This window comes from Scatophagus argus, chromosome 2 (assembly GCF_020382885.2).
Source record: "Scatophagus argus isolate fScaArg1 chromosome 2, fScaArg1.pri, whole genome shotgun sequence".
NCBI classification, from domain to species: domain Eukaryota; kingdom Metazoa; phylum Chordata; class Actinopteri; family Scatophagidae; genus Scatophagus; species Scatophagus argus.
Window position 1 is genome coordinate 11,941,546 of NC_058494.1, and position 17,042 is coordinate 11,958,587.

The 17,042-nt window shown below is 40.3% G+C and overlaps 2 protein-coding genes across 2 annotated transcripts; both read left to right on the forward strand.

The window, feature by feature from the left end:
- Positions 1 to 1,678: 1,678 nt before the first annotated feature.
- On the forward strand, positions 1,679 to 11,147 carry LOC124069966 (probable ATP-dependent RNA helicase DDX5). Its single transcript, XM_046409536.1, has 13 exons — positions 1,679 to 1,868; positions 2,909 to 3,089; positions 3,368 to 3,464; positions 3,587 to 3,720; positions 4,445 to 4,510; positions 5,344 to 5,485; positions 5,623 to 5,783; positions 6,121 to 6,293; positions 6,635 to 6,745; positions 8,092 to 8,153; positions 8,277 to 8,336; positions 9,770 to 9,991; positions 10,333 to 11,147. The coding sequence occupies exons 1-13, from the start codon at positions 1,828 to 1,830 to the stop codon at positions 10,779 to 10,781; spliced, it is 1,899 nt and encodes a 632-aa protein (XP_046265492.1). The 5' UTR covers positions 1,679 to 1,827; the 3' UTR covers positions 10,782 to 11,147.
- A 520-nt stretch (positions 11,148 to 11,667) lies between these two features.
- Positions 11,668 to 16,489, forward strand: polg2 (polymerase (DNA directed), gamma 2, accessory subunit). The gene is made up of 8 exons (XM_046409582.1): positions 11,668 to 12,567; positions 13,012 to 13,117; positions 13,602 to 13,707; positions 14,505 to 14,690; positions 15,110 to 15,247; positions 15,426 to 15,506; positions 15,673 to 15,773; positions 15,867 to 16,489. Exons 1-8 carry the CDS (start codon positions 12,075 to 12,077, stop codon positions 16,030 to 16,032), a joined length of 1,377 nt encoding a protein of 458 aa, XP_046265538.1. The 5' UTR covers positions 11,668 to 12,074; the 3' UTR covers positions 16,033 to 16,489.
- The last annotated feature ends 553 nt before the right edge of the window (positions 16,490 to 17,042 follow it).

Sequence of the window (17,042 nt, forward strand, 5' to 3'; positions counted from 1 at the left end):
GCTCTTTGCTTTATGGGTTAAGAGTTGGGACAGTGGAATTATTGATTCCAAGCTGGGAAATTATTTGGCCTGATTCAGATGTCTCTCCCTTTGAAACACAGAGCAGAAGAACCCGGATTGCGCCATAAAAGAACGAAGCTGATAAAGACATAGCTGACCAGGTCAGAGATAATGTCTGACAAGGTGACTATTATCAGCAATTAATGGACTCCTCCACTGCATGTCAGACAGTTGACTCTTCAGAATTCATTAATATTAGTTTTCAGGCTTGTAGCTGAGCCAGGAAAGTAGTAAAAAATAATTTATGTAAACTGAAAACCGAACCACATGAATGTGCAATGCCAAAACTTCACCGAACTGTAAAGCACATGAAAGATCAGAAGAAGGGAGTCTAGACTTAAGCTAAGCTAAATGCTTCAAAAATAAACATTTCATGTTTTCATTTCTGTCCTTTTGTTGTAAATGCCTGATATTGTGGAGTTTCTAAAAGGTTTTATATCTTAAAGGTTTTTTTATCAAATTCTCCCCAACTTAATTTATAAATGGGTTCTGTCAGACTGTGTCCTCATTCTGGCCAACATGTTTTGTGTTCTTGCTCAAAAAATATAATTTGCTGAATAAAGCAGGACTGGATTAATGACTTGATAATGTCCTTGTAAAATAAATATATTTTATTTTATAGATAACTGTATGTGGAAAAAAAAGAAAAGAAAAGAAATGAGCTTGCTTAAATGTAGAGGAAATAACATTTTTGCTTTCTGATTTTAATTGTGTGAAATTAAAAGATTTTTTTCCCTTTGTCTCAGCTGTGCAGGTACCAGCATGTCAAACACAATTTAAATGAAGTCTGTACTGATGTAATAAAAATAAAAGCCACAAGATGATGATGGAGATTGGTGGAAGATATTAAAGAATTGAAAAAGACCACAGACGAGAACAGAGACCATGGGCTGCTGCTGTTTGCTTTTTGGGGGTGCCTGTCAGAAAGAGAGTAATGATCTCACTTGGCCATACTGGATAAATAAGGGCTGAAGGAATTGATGTTATTAGATTACAGCTATTATCCATCCATTTTCTATACCGCTTATCCGTCAGGGTCGCGGGGTACAGTTATTATGTAGATATTATATGTTCAGTTTGAGTATTATGCTTTATAATTGTCAATTGACAAATGTCCCTGGCACCTGTTTAAAAAAAACACAAAACTTTATTGTAAGATGCAAATAAATGCTGTCCTCTTTCTCTCAAAACATCATGTCATGAAACATTTATTAAAATTACAAAATATCGTCAGTCTTGATTATCCTCTCATGTACTACTGGGTCAATTATCGCAGCATTACTTTGATACCCTTATCCACCATGACATTATTCAAAGTCAGCTAAAAATCGTTCAGCACACTCAGCAAACCAACTTGGCATCAGTGCAACAGCAGTAAATGTATTGAAGGAAAACTATGTTAAAACAAGGATCGTGTGAACACAACCACAAATAAAATTGGCATTCAGTGGATGTGCCTCGCCCAGAGATTTTTTGAACATAGCAAATATTTTGGATATGTCGGAAATTTTTACATGGTTTAAAGACAGCTAAACTTTCTGCGGAAATAAAATAGTACCCCGGGGAGCCACTGATAACGCGCAGTGATACGATGTTATGCGCCTCGACTGACCTCACATCCGCCCATCTAGACAGACTGTTGTCTGCCGGCATTTTCTTTTTGTTTTTCCGTATTCCGACTGTAGCTCTTAGATTAATCTTCTGTTTTGTGGATCGACTAGATAGGTTTAGACTAAGTCTGTTTTTGCTACAGCAGCCTGCTACACAATGCCTGGGTTTTCAGACAGAGATCGTGGCAGGGATAGAGGGTAAGTTAACTGTCAGATCTGGGTTTCTTGACATTAGTCAAGACGAACAGCTTAGCATACGGTTGCTAGCGGTAGTGCTGTCATGGCTGTATTCTCACAATAGGACATTTGTCTTGTGGTTTATGTCGCCGCTGGTTGTTATTGGACTACATTTGTTCGTTGAAACGTAAAAAAAATATTTAATGCAGTCAGGCGTCCCTGTATTGGTTTGTATGTAGTGCTCTCCGTTTCCTTGTCAATTAGAGGTAAAATGGCAGCTAACGACGGCTCTGTGTCGGCGCACGGCAGCCTCCTTGTTATGTGGCCATGTGACGCAGTGGTGTCTGTTCTTGTTGATGCTCATCAGCAGAGGCCTAATTTATTTCAACGACTCGTTTTCCATTAAACGTGTCAACTAAAATGTTTCTTACCGGAGATAAACTTAAGACCCGCGATGCCTTCTTTTTGTCGTGTATGAACAGGGCATGTCAACCTCATTTCAGTAATCTGACAGGTTAGTGTTGTTGGAATTAGTATCTACAATACGACGACAGTGAAGCAAATTGTAGCGAATCAGTGACCCTGAAAATACGCCAGAGATGCAAATGTTGATTAAACAGTCGAAGCTGAGATGATCCTGTTGCAATCACTGTGCATCAGCAAGCGTTATGTGTGCTTATGCTTTATGACAGCGGTCCTTCTCAGCCGTGGCCTAGAGGTTGGAGAAGCGGCTTGTGATCGGAGGGTTACCGGTTCGATTCCCCCACCGGAAGGGCAGGAAAAAATTATGGTGTGGTGGAGTGATTAATGCGAGAAATGCTCCCCCCCACCATTAGCCGGCTGATGTGCCCTTGAGCAAGGCACTTAACCCCCCAATTTGCTCCCCGGGCGCTTGATGCTGCCCACTGCTCCTGTGTGTGTTTCACTGCATGTAATTTGCCAGGTGTTGCATGTGTGTGTTCAACTAAGGATGGGTCAAATGCAGAAGACGAATTCAGTGTGTGTATGTAAAAATTTATATTCTGTCAAAAAAAGTGATTTTTCTTCTTCTTTTACACAAGGTATGGTGGGGGCCCCCCTCGTTTCGGTGGAGGTGGGGGAGGCAATCGGGGTGGACCTCCTCCAGGAAAGTTTGGCAACCCTGGTGAGAGGCTGCGAAAGAAGCACTGGAACCTTGACGAGCTTCCAAAATTTCAAAAGAACTTCTACCAGGAGCATCCAGATACCAGTCGCAGACCCCTTGTAAGAGTTGCCTCTGACTGTTTTTCTTTGTTAAGTCTGCATTGGATCAACTTTTTTTCTGTAATCCTGAACATTGACACACAGTTAAAGTTCAGTTAAACCCAAGAGGAAAACAAAAGCAGCTAAAATAAACATTTAAATACATACTGTCAGTGACTTTTCCAGCTGATTCATGTGGGCTTGTGTGTGTGTGTGTGTGTGTGTGTGTGTGTGTGTGTGTGTGTGTGTGTGTGTGTGTTGGCTGTTGTCATTTTTAAACTTTCCCCTTTCGATTCCAGCAAGAGGTTGAACAGTACAGGAGAAGCAAAGAAGTTACGGTCAAAGGCAGAGATTGCCCCAAACCAATTGTAAAATTCCATGAAGCTGCCTTTCCAAGTGAGTAGAAATTCATGCTCTACCATGCAATTATCTGAAATCTGCTAAATATTTCAGCATACCGTGTCATTGCCGATCACTTTGTTGTTCCACAATTCAACTTGCATGTGTCATTTCTTCAGGCTATGTGATGGATGTTATCAGCAAGCAGAACTGGACTGAACCAACTCCGATTCAGTCTCAGGGGTGGCCAGTTGCCCTGAGTGGCAAAGATATGGTTGGCATTGCTCAAACTGGGTCTGGGAAAACCCTTGCAGTAAGTGAAGTATATTCAATTTTCAGTTTTTCTTTTCTTTTTTCCCTAGATTCTTTCTACTCAGCACCTGTATGGGATAAATTTGTTGTCCACATTGCTTCCTAAAGTTGTTGAGACATAACATTTTTGCCAGTTGCAAAAGTATATACTGTATGAAGGGGCTTATCTGGACCTCTTGCCACCTGATTTCTGCGAGCCATCATTCACCCATTCACACAAACATTCACATACTGGTGAGAGAGGATATGATGTGAGGTGCCACCTGCTCATCAGAAGTGCCGAAGGACATTTTGACACGTAGACTGCAGGGGCCAGGAATTGAACCACTAATCTTCCGACGAATGGACAACTGCTCTGCTTCCTGAGCTCCCACTGTTGAATTAATAGTAGAGTAGTTATAGTTATAGAGTAGTTAGAGTTAATTAATTATGCATTCATTATGTAGTAATTCTGGTCTGTTGTCCCAAATTAGTTACAGGATTCTGCCAGAAGTAATCTTTTGTACCTGTCAGTTAGACGAGGTCCCAGATCGATTGGCAAGAGATTGAACAGAATGGTGTGAAAATAAAAATAGCCATTTAAAATAATGTTTCAGCTTGAAACAACATTTGTCAGTGGAGAGAAGTTGACTTCTGGAAGATTGGTAGGCATTGGAACAGTGACATACTTCTTTACACTAAAATGTATATGTAAAGCTCTGTCCTTTTTCAATTTTTATTTTTAGTACCTTCTGCCCGCAATTGTGCACATTCAACATCAGCCATTCTTGGAGCATGGAGATGGACCCATTGTAAGTACACTTGAAAATTCATTGCACTCTGACTGCCCTTGAGCAAGGCACTTAACCCCCAATTTGCTCCCCAGTTGCTTGATGCTGCCCACTGCTCCTGTGTGTGTTTCACTTTCACTGTAATTTGCTGGGTGTTGCATGTGTGTTCATCTAAGAATGGGTCAAATGCAGAAGACCAATTCAGTGTATGTATGTAAATATATATATATACTGCCAATAAAGCCATTCTTCTTCTTCTTGTGTGATCCTGTTGACTCTATAAGCACAGGATGATACTGATGGGTACATTTTTTGTACTGTTCTTTAAAAAACAGTAAATTACTTAATAAAAATTATCATAATATTATAACTAAAACCTTAATATCAAGCTTAGTTTTACTGCCTCTTGCTGAACTTTGAGATGTTGTCAAACAAATGAGAAACCAGGGAACCTGTTATCATATGTGTGTTAGGTTTGTGTATGTATTGTGTTTCACCTGTTTTCTCTTTGGAGACAAGACAAAACTGTTCTTTAATGTAATGATCTCATTACCCCCTTTTGGGAAGTGGCAGTTAAAGTGGTTATAATCACAGCATGGCATGCCATGGCACCACTGAGGCTTGCTGCACTGAGTCAGTTAACTGGGACAGTTGTGGTTCCAGTCTGCAGGGATTATCTTATCTCTTATCTCAATTGGCACCATATAGAAATAGCCCTACATCAACTGATAAACATAAAAATTGTAACTGTGCATTGCCAATATGTGTGTCATACATATTTAATTCAGTTTGATGTGAGGGATGCAAAATGCAAATAAATGTGATTTTTAAATGATGTATCCATCTTTTTTTAGTGCTTGGTGCTGGCACCAACTCGTGAGCTGGCTCAGCAGGTGCAACAAGTGGCTGCTGAATACGGCCGGGCCTCCCGTCTCAAGAGCACCTGTATCTATGGTGGTGCACCCAAAGGACCCCAAATCAGAGACCTTGAGAGAGGTATGCTTACTTTGTTACAGTCACTTTGTATTACTCAATTCACCCAACTCTTCTTTGCCATTAGGTATTTGTTTTATGGTTTTATTGTTTGTATGTTTAATTCGTGTGTCTTTCCTGTCTGTTTCTTTGTTTTTAAGGTGTTGAGATTTGCATCGCTACCCCAGGTCGTCTCATTGACTTCCTGGAGTGTGGTAAGACTAATCTGCGTCGTTGCACCTATCTGGTGCTGGACGAAGCTGACCGCATGTTGGACATGGGATTTGAACCTCAGATCCGCAAGATAGTGGAACAAATTCGAGTAAGTTGTGGGCTGGTTTGTTTTTTTGGAAGACTTGGAACATGACAGTTGCTTTGTTTATACATAATATTTTGCCCAGCACCCAAATCAAAGAAAGAGACTTAGCTGGCAAGGTACAAAAATGCTCAAAAGTAGAGCTGTAATGATTAGAAGTCGATTAATCAATAAGTCAGTTGAAAAAAAATTAGTTGCCATCTTTTTTGATGGTTGATTAATTGCTTCAGTCACTTTTCAAGCAAATTGTCAAATATTTTGAATTTAAGTTAAATGTGAATGTGTTAAAATTAACTTTGAACATGCAAAATAATGTGGAAGTCCTCCTTACTGTCTTTACTAGCCGGACCGTCAGACCCTGATGTGGAGTGCCACCTGGCCTAAGGAAGTTCGCCAGCTAGCTGAGGACTTCCTGAAGGACTACGTCCAGATCAACATTGGCGCGCTGCAGCTCAGTGCTAACCACAACATCCTGCAGATTGTTGACGTTTGCAGTGACATGGAAAAGGAGGACAAGTGAGCAGATGGTTCCTACCTCTTTACTATCAGTCAGTCAACTTATGTGATGAGAAAAACTTTGCATCAGTTCTTGGCCATACAGGTTCCAGTTATCCTCCACTCTCAAAACTTTGTTTAAAAGTAGGTAAAGAACAAATTGTTGATTAAATCTTAATTTACTGTATTGCTATACTTACCTAAGGTAGTATTTAATTTTTGCATTTACAACTCCAAAATGTCTTTTGTAAATTCACTTTACGTAACGTTCACGTTACTTTAAATCCAATAGGATACCCTTTAAAAAAAAAAAACAGAAAAAAGAAAGTTTTATCTTGATTGTTTTTCAACTCTTCTGTCAGATTGATCCGTTTGCTGGAGGAGATAATGAGTGAAAAGGAGAACAAGACCATTATTTTTGTGGAAACCAAAAGGCGTTGTGATGAGCTTACGAGGAGGATGAGAAGAGATGGGTGAGGATCACTTCTTTTGTCACCTAAGAGGAGTTGATAGAATACGATATGCAGGGCTCGAATGGCATCTTGTCATCTCTGACGGAATCCTTAGCCAACCACACTATGCAAAATGAGTTGAGACAAACAAGCTGTTGCTCAGCAAATGACAACCTGAACCAAGCTCTGCACACAATAGAGAGCACCTTCTCGTGCCTTTACTATAGTTAACACTGGTCGTCTACTCAGCACAAAGCTTAAGAGAAATGTGAAGAGTCTGAAATGTTAATAAGGTGCCAGTCCATTTATCACTTAGGTCACAAACGACTTTCTGGCAGGATCTCGCAATTATGTTGCACTGTTTAAACCAAGAGGCAAGAGAAAATCTGTGTTAAATAGTTTGATGTAGGAACTGTTTTCTTTCTGTATCACTGCACAGTAGAAGGCATGCATCTACTCGTGGATGATGAGAGGCTAACTGATATTACAGCTTGGCCGAACATTAAAGTTTACATCCTGTCCTGTCACAAGCTTTAGCCTCCATAAGAACATGCATGTTTCCTTCCTGCATAGTGATGGGAAAGAAAATATCAAATTGTTCACAACATGGTCTGTGGATTATCTCGAGTAATTGGGTCATGATTTCTGCAAGGAATAATTGCTGTTTTTAAATGTATTTTTTGGCTCTTTGAGCACCACAAGTGAAGTGCTATCTAGTTCCATTATATTAGAGAGAATGCAGACATCTCTACAGTCTATCTCCAAAATTCTGCAGCTCGCACCAAAACGATGTGGGTGAATAAATAGCACTATAGGTAAGATTAAAATATGAAAAACTGATTCAGTGGTGAACTGTCCCTTTGAATCAATCAGTGTCGAATTTTGGTTCCCTAAAGTGCATCTCAGTAAGTAAATAAGAGACAGAGAGAAAGAACAAGACTACATCACCACTGCAAGTGTGGCTAAACTTTTCAAAAGCTAAACATTTTTTTAGCCTGAAAGCCACTGACAGTCACACTTATTAATATTTTTATATAGTCCAATACTATGCTTATATTACATCACTTTCTTCCTTTCAGTCCAGTTATCCAAGCTAAGTGTGCAGTGTAAAAACTGACTTCAGCTGCTCCCAGGTGTTTGAACATCTTCCTCTTCTGAGGGAATGTCAGTGTTGCTCTGTATTTGCTGACTTATTTTTTTATAATTTAAATTGCATTTTTGTTATCACATCAAGATTTAGGTACTGAAAAAACAAACGAACTGCTGGATACCACTATCATTGCAAATCCACCCAAATGCTGTGAGATAACTGTTAATTCTCATTGCTTCTACTTGTCGATGTTTAATTTTCAATCTGTTTGTCACAGGTGGCCAGCAATGGGAATTCATGGAGACAAGAGCCAACAGGAGAGGGACTGGGTCCTTAATGGTGGGAATAAATAAATCTTTTGCCAGTTACGGTTTTAAAAACAAAAAACAAAAAACAAATTGATTAAAAAAATCATTGTCTGTCTGCTGTGTTATTGAATTAAATGTCTTCCTCTTGCTTCAGAGTTCAGATATGGCAAAGCTCCAATCCTCATTGCTACAGATGTGGCCTCCCGTGGCTTAGGTCAGTATGCCATTTAATAGCACCACTTTCTTATCAGTGTTACACTTATTTTAAAGAAAGTGGTTTTGCTTTCTTTAACTTTTCTATGCATTTTCTGAGTTTTTCTCACCTTAAGGTGGAGTCTTTGTGGCAGGCGCTAGGCATGACAGTCCCAGGCCTCGAGAGGGAGAAGGATGACATATTGGAAGTGCTCAACTGGCTTGCCACCCAGTGGGCCTAGAGAGGTGAAAGCTCTTGTGTGCCAGTGATCTTCAAAAGGCTGTGTGGCTAAGCCTTTGTCTCTGATATGTTGTTGAAATACACACACATCTGTTCTCTGTCCATGGATTTCACCTGACAAATGCCATCCAGCTGTTTCCAACTCAAACATAAAAAAAGGTGCTTGATGTTGTGACTTCTGCCTTGCATGCTGTTGTTTTAGAGAGCTCTGTATTGCAAGTCACTTGTTTGAGATTTGGAACAATTGTTACCTTTCGGAGCTTGTATCACATAGCATGAGTGCTTGTGAGCGTGTCTAAACTTTAAGTTGTTTTCTTTTCCCGTCAAAGTGCTGGATTTCTTGAAATGGAGAGAGCAGTTTGAAATCTTTTTGTCTTTGAAAATTGATGAGACCTGGCACATGTGTTTAGGGGATAGTGGGAACATCTAGTGAGAGGAGAAAGAGAGTGAGACAGCTCAAACCAAAGTTCCTCCCTCGCCTGCGTTTTATAGTCATGTCGAGACCTGCCAACGAGAGACATTTTCTCAAGTGAACACTGGCTTCTTGGAAGATCTTGCCTTGATGAGACTGATGAAGGGGGAGGGTGGAATTGTTCTGTGCTCGGTGAGGGGTCCCAGAGGGTTCAGTGCATGGACCTTTTTCATTTTTGCCCCTGTTCAAATTAGTACTTGGTCTATTTTGTCTTGGCAAGATGTGCAGTGTGGCCTGTAATATGAAGCTTCTTTTGAGAGTGTACTGGGAAAAACAGACCTGCAAAAATGTACCACTGAATGGTCCTATATTGGCACATGAGGAGGCCCCAGTGCATATTGTGGCCCAACTGCGTAGAAGCTCCTGGATGTCACTTGACAATTTGTGGGGGATTTCGCTGCATTGGGAAAGGACTAGTGAATGCATACTCCTTTATGGTAAGACTTAAATTCATTGGTTTCTCCCTTGGTTAACAAAAGGGAGAGTGAATGTCTTTTGGAACTTTTTGATTGTGGTAAGCAATTGGAGTGTGCATCGTTTCTCTCTTCCCACAGTAGTATTCCCATGGAGTAGATGTTTACGCAATCTCATGTTGTTTTTAATACATTCCCTCCACAGCCGAATAACCTATTTCTTTCCCCAGCCGTCACAGCTAATTTTTTCCTTTGATCTGGCTGTTGTGGTGTGCAAAATCCTGTGTGGCCTCCATGTTTTGTTTTGCCACACTGCAACACTTTCACAGATGTGGAGGATGTGAAATTTGTCATCAATTATGACTACCCTAACTCCTCCGAAGATTATATCCACCGCATTGGACGCACAGCCCGAAGTCAAAAAACGGGCACAGCCTACACCTTCTTCACCCCCAACAACATGAAACAAGCCAGTGACCTGATCTCTGTGCTCCGTGAGGCCAACCAGGCCATTAACCCCAAGCTGATCCAGATGGCAGAGGACAGAGGAGGTAAAATCTGAATCTTTTCTATTCCTGTCACTGAATCATACTGTATGTCTCTTATTAGAAACTCATACTCTGGATAGTCTGAAAAGCCCCTTTCAGACACGAACCTTGTTATGTTAATTTGATGGCAGGTTTTGGTCTTGTGGTCGTTATCACTTTCGGCACAGTAACACGTCTGAATTAAAAAAAGAGAGAAGAAATGTTTTCATTTTCATATTCTATGTTTGAAAAAGGCTTAATTTATCTCTCAGTGTGTCTTAGTATTGCCGCCATGTTATTATATATTCAGAGTATTAATACTTCACTCTCTCCATTTGTCTCTCTCCTGTCTTCACCTCATCCAGGTCGCGGAAGGGGGGGCAGAGGTGGCTACAAGGATGACCGTCGGGATAGGTATTCTGGGGGTGGGAGGAGTAGCTTTGGTGGTAGTAGCTACAGGGACAGGGACAGTGACAGGGGGTTTGGCAGTGGGCCCAAAAGTGCCTTTGGTGGCAATAAGGCCCAAAATGGTGGAAACTATGGAGGTAATAGTGGTAACTCTGGTGGTAACTATAGCAACAACAATTACAGCAATGGACAGGGTAATTTTGGTGCTCCAGCGAATCAGGTGGGTGCCTTTGGTAACCAAAGCTTCCAGGGCCCTCCTCAGTTCGGGGGCATGCAGAGGGGCGCTCAGAATGGTATGAACCATCCACCTTTCCCATTCAACTCTCAACCACCACCACCACAACCCCAGCAGCCACCCCCACCACCAATGGTGCCCTATCCCATGCCACCACCCTTCCCACAGTAGATATGATATACGCACAATGTATGGAACCAACATGATTTTTGTTTAGTCTTGAAATCTTCCAGTATGATTATTATTGTTATTATCCTTTGTACTGTTTAACTTTGTTTTGCTTACAGCAGGGTTGGAATTATTCGATAAACCCAGAGCATTAAATGGAGTCTTACGTAGACACGTCTCCTATAGTGCAACTTTGATCACTGCACTTTTCCTTGATTGTTTTTTTTTGGTTTTTTTTCTACATTCCTCAGTAATTTATTTTTACTAGGTAATGCAGTGTTTTCAGTTTGTGGTATGTTTAAAGTGATGTTATGAAGATCATATAAAAGGGTACGTGTGGCCCTTTTAAATAAAAATAAGAAAATGGGATGGTGTTGTGTGTTGTGTCATTGTGGCTTATTTGTCGTTTTTCATATACCGCACTTGTTAAACCGTGGTTAGGTTTGGTGGCAGATGGAAAGAATGAAAAGGACACTGCAATGTTATACCATTATCATGCAGCTGACTTACATGGAGCCATTCTCTGCAGGAATTTAAACACACTATTGGGCATCGTGGATGTTTCATCTACCCCTTCATGTCTCTGCTCTACCTATTTGAAACCACAACCTTATTCAGCCAAGTTGAGCTAGAAAGTACGTGTTAAGTACTCACATCCTTCAGTGCTGTAGTTACCATTGAGGATAATACGGTCATGTCCTCTTCTGGAATTTGTGGGATTTATTTAAGTTTATGTAACTGAATGCTTACATTATAAATAAACCCTTCTAATCTAATTAAACAAGAGACTTGTAGTCAAAATTCCACGCAATATTTATTATGTTACAAATGTACTGTAGTCTTCTCTTTCAGAAAATTGAATAAGCCACGTGACGTAAAACCCGGATGTAAAGGTAGCTTTTCCGGGTCGCGTATCACACGTTTTAAACATTTATCCAGTGGTTTTCAATGGACATTGATTTTGGGAACAGCACTCGGGAACTGTCGGGCTAGTGCATTAACAGGCACCGACAGGCACTAGGTTAGTGTTTTTGCGGCAGCCATGTATAAGCTGTTAGCTAGCAAAAGTCAGCAGACGAAGGGTGAAGTAGTCATCTGTCACTGAGCAGGCTAATTATCTCATTTTTTTAAGTCGTAGGGTTAATTTTTTTTTTCTTTTTTGAATTAGCATATAAGGTGTATTTGAACTACTAATAGTCCGCAAGCAGAAGTCAGATTTGTATTGATGAGGGTTCATCAGATCAATGAAAACCCGTTAGATTGACCGACATTTGGACCAGTCTGTCACTTCTCATCATGTTAACATGCTGTGTCAGAAACGGCCTATCAAGGCATCTACGTAAACTGAAATCCTCACAGTGCAGCGTAACCCTGGTTTTGCAGCACACTAGGAAACTCAGCAGTACATCATCGGAGGAGGACTTGGATCCTGTAGGCACTTTGATGCAGCTCTGTGTGGACAGATACTATATTTCACCGGGTCAGACTAACACAGAGCTGTTTCAGCGGGGGATGAGCTGCAGTTATGGACCTCTGGGCATGGAGCTGAGGAGAAACCTTCTGGAGCAGTGGTGGCACTCTGTGACCAGGTCCACGCCTCAGGTGTTTGGGATAAACTCTCTGAAGAGCACCAATGACACAGCAACAGACGGATGTGGGCAACTGAGGATTGTTGAGTCTGAATATTTAAAAGTACTTGAACAGCAAGAACTGAGTAAGGAGCAGCTCATTCAGGAAGTTGAAAAGCTCTTTCAGAGGTCTCCAGTTGTGAGGACAAACTTTTTTCAAGGTAGAGTGCTGCATGACACATTCCAGAGAGACTCAGTTTGACCAGAGTGATTTGAAAACAGGAATATGTTAGCATGCACTTTGGTCTGCACAGCAGGGCGATGGAAAGATTGACTGTCCTTGGTTCAGCAAACCACCACAGTGCTACAGTGAAATGACCTTGAGCAAGGCATCATTAAGAGCTTCTCAGCTCTGTAGAACGCTGGAGTAATAATTAGAGGGAGTTTGACATGAGAGACTCATTCAAAGCATTAAAGTTCATTCACTGGCTTGAAAAATACTAGATGGTATCAGCGTTTAAAGCATTGATTAGAACTGAATATTGAACCTTTCAAATTTAGTAGGGAAATGAACTTTGTTTGCTGCCCTAATCGTATTCTCTGTTGGAGCACAACATTAGAATAAACTGAATGCAGAAAACAACAGCAATGTGATTTATTCTCAGGTGCCTTGCAGCAGTTTGTCCCTTCCTTGGAGCTGGTGAACAACAGGCTGCCCTTTGGCCTGGCTGAGACTGGTGTGTGTTTTCAGCCTTCAGGTGGCTCTGGTTGGTGAGGATTCAACTACTGTCTGTCTGTCTGTCTGTCTGTATGGTCTGTATATAGACATAGACACAGACAAATGCAGTTGCAAAAGTTAACTCTTTCCATACAGGTTCTCCAGATCAGATTTTAGGTGCAAGGGCAGATACATTGTCCTAAAACTCAATATCACTTGATAAGTTTACATTATCGCCATCTGTATGTTACTAGAAGACAAGTATGTTGATATAATCTTTGTTAGTGAAAATTAATTATGAGTGTGTAATATGTTTAAGGATTTAAATAATTGCAGATTTTCATCTTGTTGCACTTGGTAAAAAAAAATTTGAACAGTTTTGATTGATATGATGCATTGGTTTTCTAAAGTAATATAGTACTTCAAAAATTGCTGTAGTTTTGTGGTGATAGAAGTAGAATTTTACTATATAAACAGCTAAAAAGTAAACCATATGGAAAGCTACTGCAATAAATGCAATTGTTCTTTTTCTGCCAGCCCAACTGAGGTCACCCAGACTTCTCTGGTGTGGTTCTGCTCTTCTCGTACCTCTTCGCAATGGCTAGATCACTGGATGCGACAGAGACTGAAGTGGTGGAGGAAAGTGAGTATTTGAACCAGTGTCTCCCACAAAACATGTAGTAGCTTGTTTTTTGGGTGAACTGGCACAGCCGGAGAGGCATGGTGAAAACCCCTCTTGACTTTCTATGAACAGGTAGTATTTATAGCAGCTATCTCACTGAAGCTGAAATCTGACAAATCCTCTTCATCTTAACACACATGCTTCAGGAGATCTGATTTTCTATTTTCTAATGTTGTGAAGGTTTTGCTTGGATTTATGATCACAAAGTAGTTTTGGAGTAAAGTATTTGCAGATATCGTGCAGTGCTAGCTTGAGCTGAAAAGGGGTTGTGGTGATGTTTTTGTGGGGATTTTAATTCTCGTCTGAGCTGATACTTATTTGTATGACTTAAAGACATAATCTGTTGTCTTCCTGCAAAGCACCCAGCATGAAATTCCAACCAAGCCAACAGCTGATGTTTTGAAATTGAAGAATTGATTTTCAAAGTATGAAGATGCTCTGATACTTATGTTGCTATATGCTAAAACCGGCTTCTTTATTTAAATGTCTAGTTTTATATTCTATTTTCTATTTAGCTCATATTTCTATTTTATTCAACTTTTACCTCGTAATTTTATATTTTTATAGTCTACTTACTGCTTCTGGGACCTGAGTCCTAATTTCGTACCATAAACATGTGAATGTAAGCTGGTATGACAGTAAAGTTCATTGAATCCTTGAATCCTTGAGATGCATGACAAAGTCAAGGAGTGTATCTTTAAATTATTACTACAATGATTGTCAGTTCCATGAACTCAAGTCAGCCCATGTCTTTCCAGTTTGCCCTGTCTCCATCAGACTTCAGCAGTAGTGACGTCCCACAAGAGGAACTCGAGGATGCAGCATCTCGTGGCGTGAGGATCATGTACAGCTTCCCATGGGGACAGGAGACCCTGGAGACGGTATGGAGCAGAGGAAACGCCGAGCTGCTGCAGGCACTCAAAGGAACTCGTTTCAAACTACAGGTCACTCGGCTTCTTTTATTCAATGTGGATGTACATGTGCTGTCTATGTCTGTTTCCAGTATGTTCTTTGGACCTGTCATGCGGCTATTGCTGAAATGTCACACAGATATTATAGAAGATTTCTGTATGCTGTTTTGTTTTTATTACTTTGTGATGAACAGTAACTTTTTTTTTCCTCCCCCAAATGATGTGGCAGCCACAATAAGATCAGAAGTTTCCCCTATTGAATTTCCCTCGGGATCAATAAAGTATCTATCTGTCTATAGCAGGGTTCTGCTATAGTTCGTGTTGGCTTACAGGCACAGTGTCATGACTTACTGGAACACGTGAATAGAACAGAGCCATTGTTAATATTATTAGTAACACCTGTGTGTTTCTAATATTATGTGTTAACACATTAGGTGTCAATTGTCTTTCAGTATAAAGATGCTCGTAAGTCAGTCCCTCATGTTGTCTCTGTAACCGGGAACATGGACCGTGGTGTGTTGGCCTTTCTGTCCAACTCATTCCAGCAGCTCAAGAAAGACAACAACAACCAGAAGCTGCAGCAGAGAAAGGTGATGACCCACAAACTATTAGCTGGAGGTTATTTCACCCTCTCACATGACACTTGTTTTCTCTTTTATGCTGTGTGATTTTTTTTTTTTTTTTTTGCTGCTTTGTTTTTATTACTTTGTGATTCTTTTATGCTGTGTGATTCTTTGCCACTGAGTTTTGTTTCACTGGTGATTTCAGGTTCTGAAGTTGCATCCAGCACTGGCTCCAGTCAAAGTGGCTTTAGACATTAGCAGGGGAGCCACTGTGGAGCTGAGGCAGGTAAGATGTGAATGACTAACTGATTATTTTTATCTTGGTTAAATCTGTGGCTTGCTGAAAAGGATTTTTCAAGCGACTGTGACAGGATCAGCACTTAATTAATTGAACTTATTCGTTGTGGAGGCATTAGTCAAAGTAGATGAATGCATATTTCATGATTTTGTAGGTGTGTGAAGGACTGTTGCAGGAGTTTTTGGAGGCTAAGATCTCTGCGTGGCCTGGGTATCTCAAAGCTCAGCCAACAAAGATGGAGAAGCTGAATGCAAAGTAAAAAGCAATTCAGTGATATAATGGAAGCAAAAGCAATTATCTAAGCAGTCTTCCTTTTACTGTGGACTGATGTGTGTTGATGTATTTCAGGTATGATGAGATGGGAGTGCTCTTCACTGTGATGATCAGTGAGAACACGTTGGAGAGTGGCCTCCTTCAAGTCCGCAGTAGAGATACCACCATCAAGGAGACAATGCACATATCTGAGATCAAGAACTTTCTCTCCAGATACATTTCTGCTGCTGGCAACATCTGATTGAACTAAAAAAATAAAAAGTCTGACGACTTTGCTAACACAGTTTTGCATCCCATCGAGGTACAAAACAGAAGTCAGGGACCTCCTTATGAGTAAAAATCTCATAGAGATGATTGTTTCCCTGGATGACCCAGTTCGGAACTGTGGTTGTTTTATGTGTTTAGGTCTATTTGGCTGACAGGATGTTCTGTACCTTGTTTTTAAGGCAAAGAAACTATTTTTGTGACTTGTCAAAATTTGGGACCTGCAAGTAATCTTTTTATTGGGTATGACCTAAGGACTCCTACAGTCTCCTCTACATACTTCGAAGACAAAGAGGTGGATAACTCGCACTTGTGTTTTTACTGCATATGATTGTGTCTGTGTCACTGTCTGAATTCAGCTTTGTGGGAGGATTTGAAGAGATCTTTTGTGTGCTTATTTCTGTTTCACTTTCTAATAAAATATACAGACTGTTTTTGTATTTTTATTTATTTATTTTTTTTTTTTGTCATTGTGATCCACAGTTCTCTCTTATTCTTGACAATGGGGCAAAGTAAAAAATCTCACATCACCATTTTGTAGCTCTGATATTTTGCATAAACCTCATCATAACTCATGTATATACTGCATATCTTAACTGTGCTATAGGGACTTTGAATCTGGAGGAAATCAGGCAAAATTTGCATGTGTAGTCCCACCAAACCCAGATAGTTCCTCTCAATATTTGAGAGTTAGGATATTGGGGATATGTGATGCTGCACAGGGCCTTATTATGGCCACTTAATGTATGTTTTATCTCTTGATTTGCTCCCTTGCTATTCTATAATTTGATTTCTATCATTATAGATTTTATGTCCTATGGGAGCTCCCAGTGTTCAGTAATATAATCTTTAACGTGGAGATTTGTTCAGTTGTAGGAGAACACCCGTTTAAAAACATACCTCAATCACAAACCTCATATTTCTCAGTAGGAACTCTTACCAATTCCCACGGAGAATATATGATGGGGCCAATCTGCACTGCAAGAG

Bases quoted from the DNA above. Each gene is read 5' to 3' on its own strand.
- LOC124069966 (XM_046409536.1), top strand. From the start codon at position 1,828: ATGCCTGGGTTTTCAGACAGAGATCGTGGCAGGGATAGAGG. The intron at 1,869-2,908 runs GTAAGTTAACTG...CTTTTACACAAG, and splicing joins GATCGTGGCAGGGATAGAGG to GTATGGTGGGGGCCCCCCTC. The intron at 3,721-4,444 runs GTAAGTGAAGTA...TTTTATTTTTAG, and splicing joins GGTCTGGGAAAACCCTTGCA to TACCTTCTGCCCGCAATTGT.
- polg2 (XM_046409582.1), top strand. From the start codon at position 12,075: ATGTTAACATGCTGTGTCAGAAACGGCCTATCAAGGCATCTACGTAAA. The intron at 15,248-15,425 runs GTGATGACCCAC...TGGTGATTTCAG, and splicing joins AGAAGCTGCAGCAGAGAAAG to GTTCTGAAGTTGCATCCAGC. The intron at 15,774-15,866 runs GTAAAAAGCAAT...GATGTATTTCAG, and splicing joins ATGGAGAAGCTGAATGCAAA to GTATGATGAGATGGGAGTGC.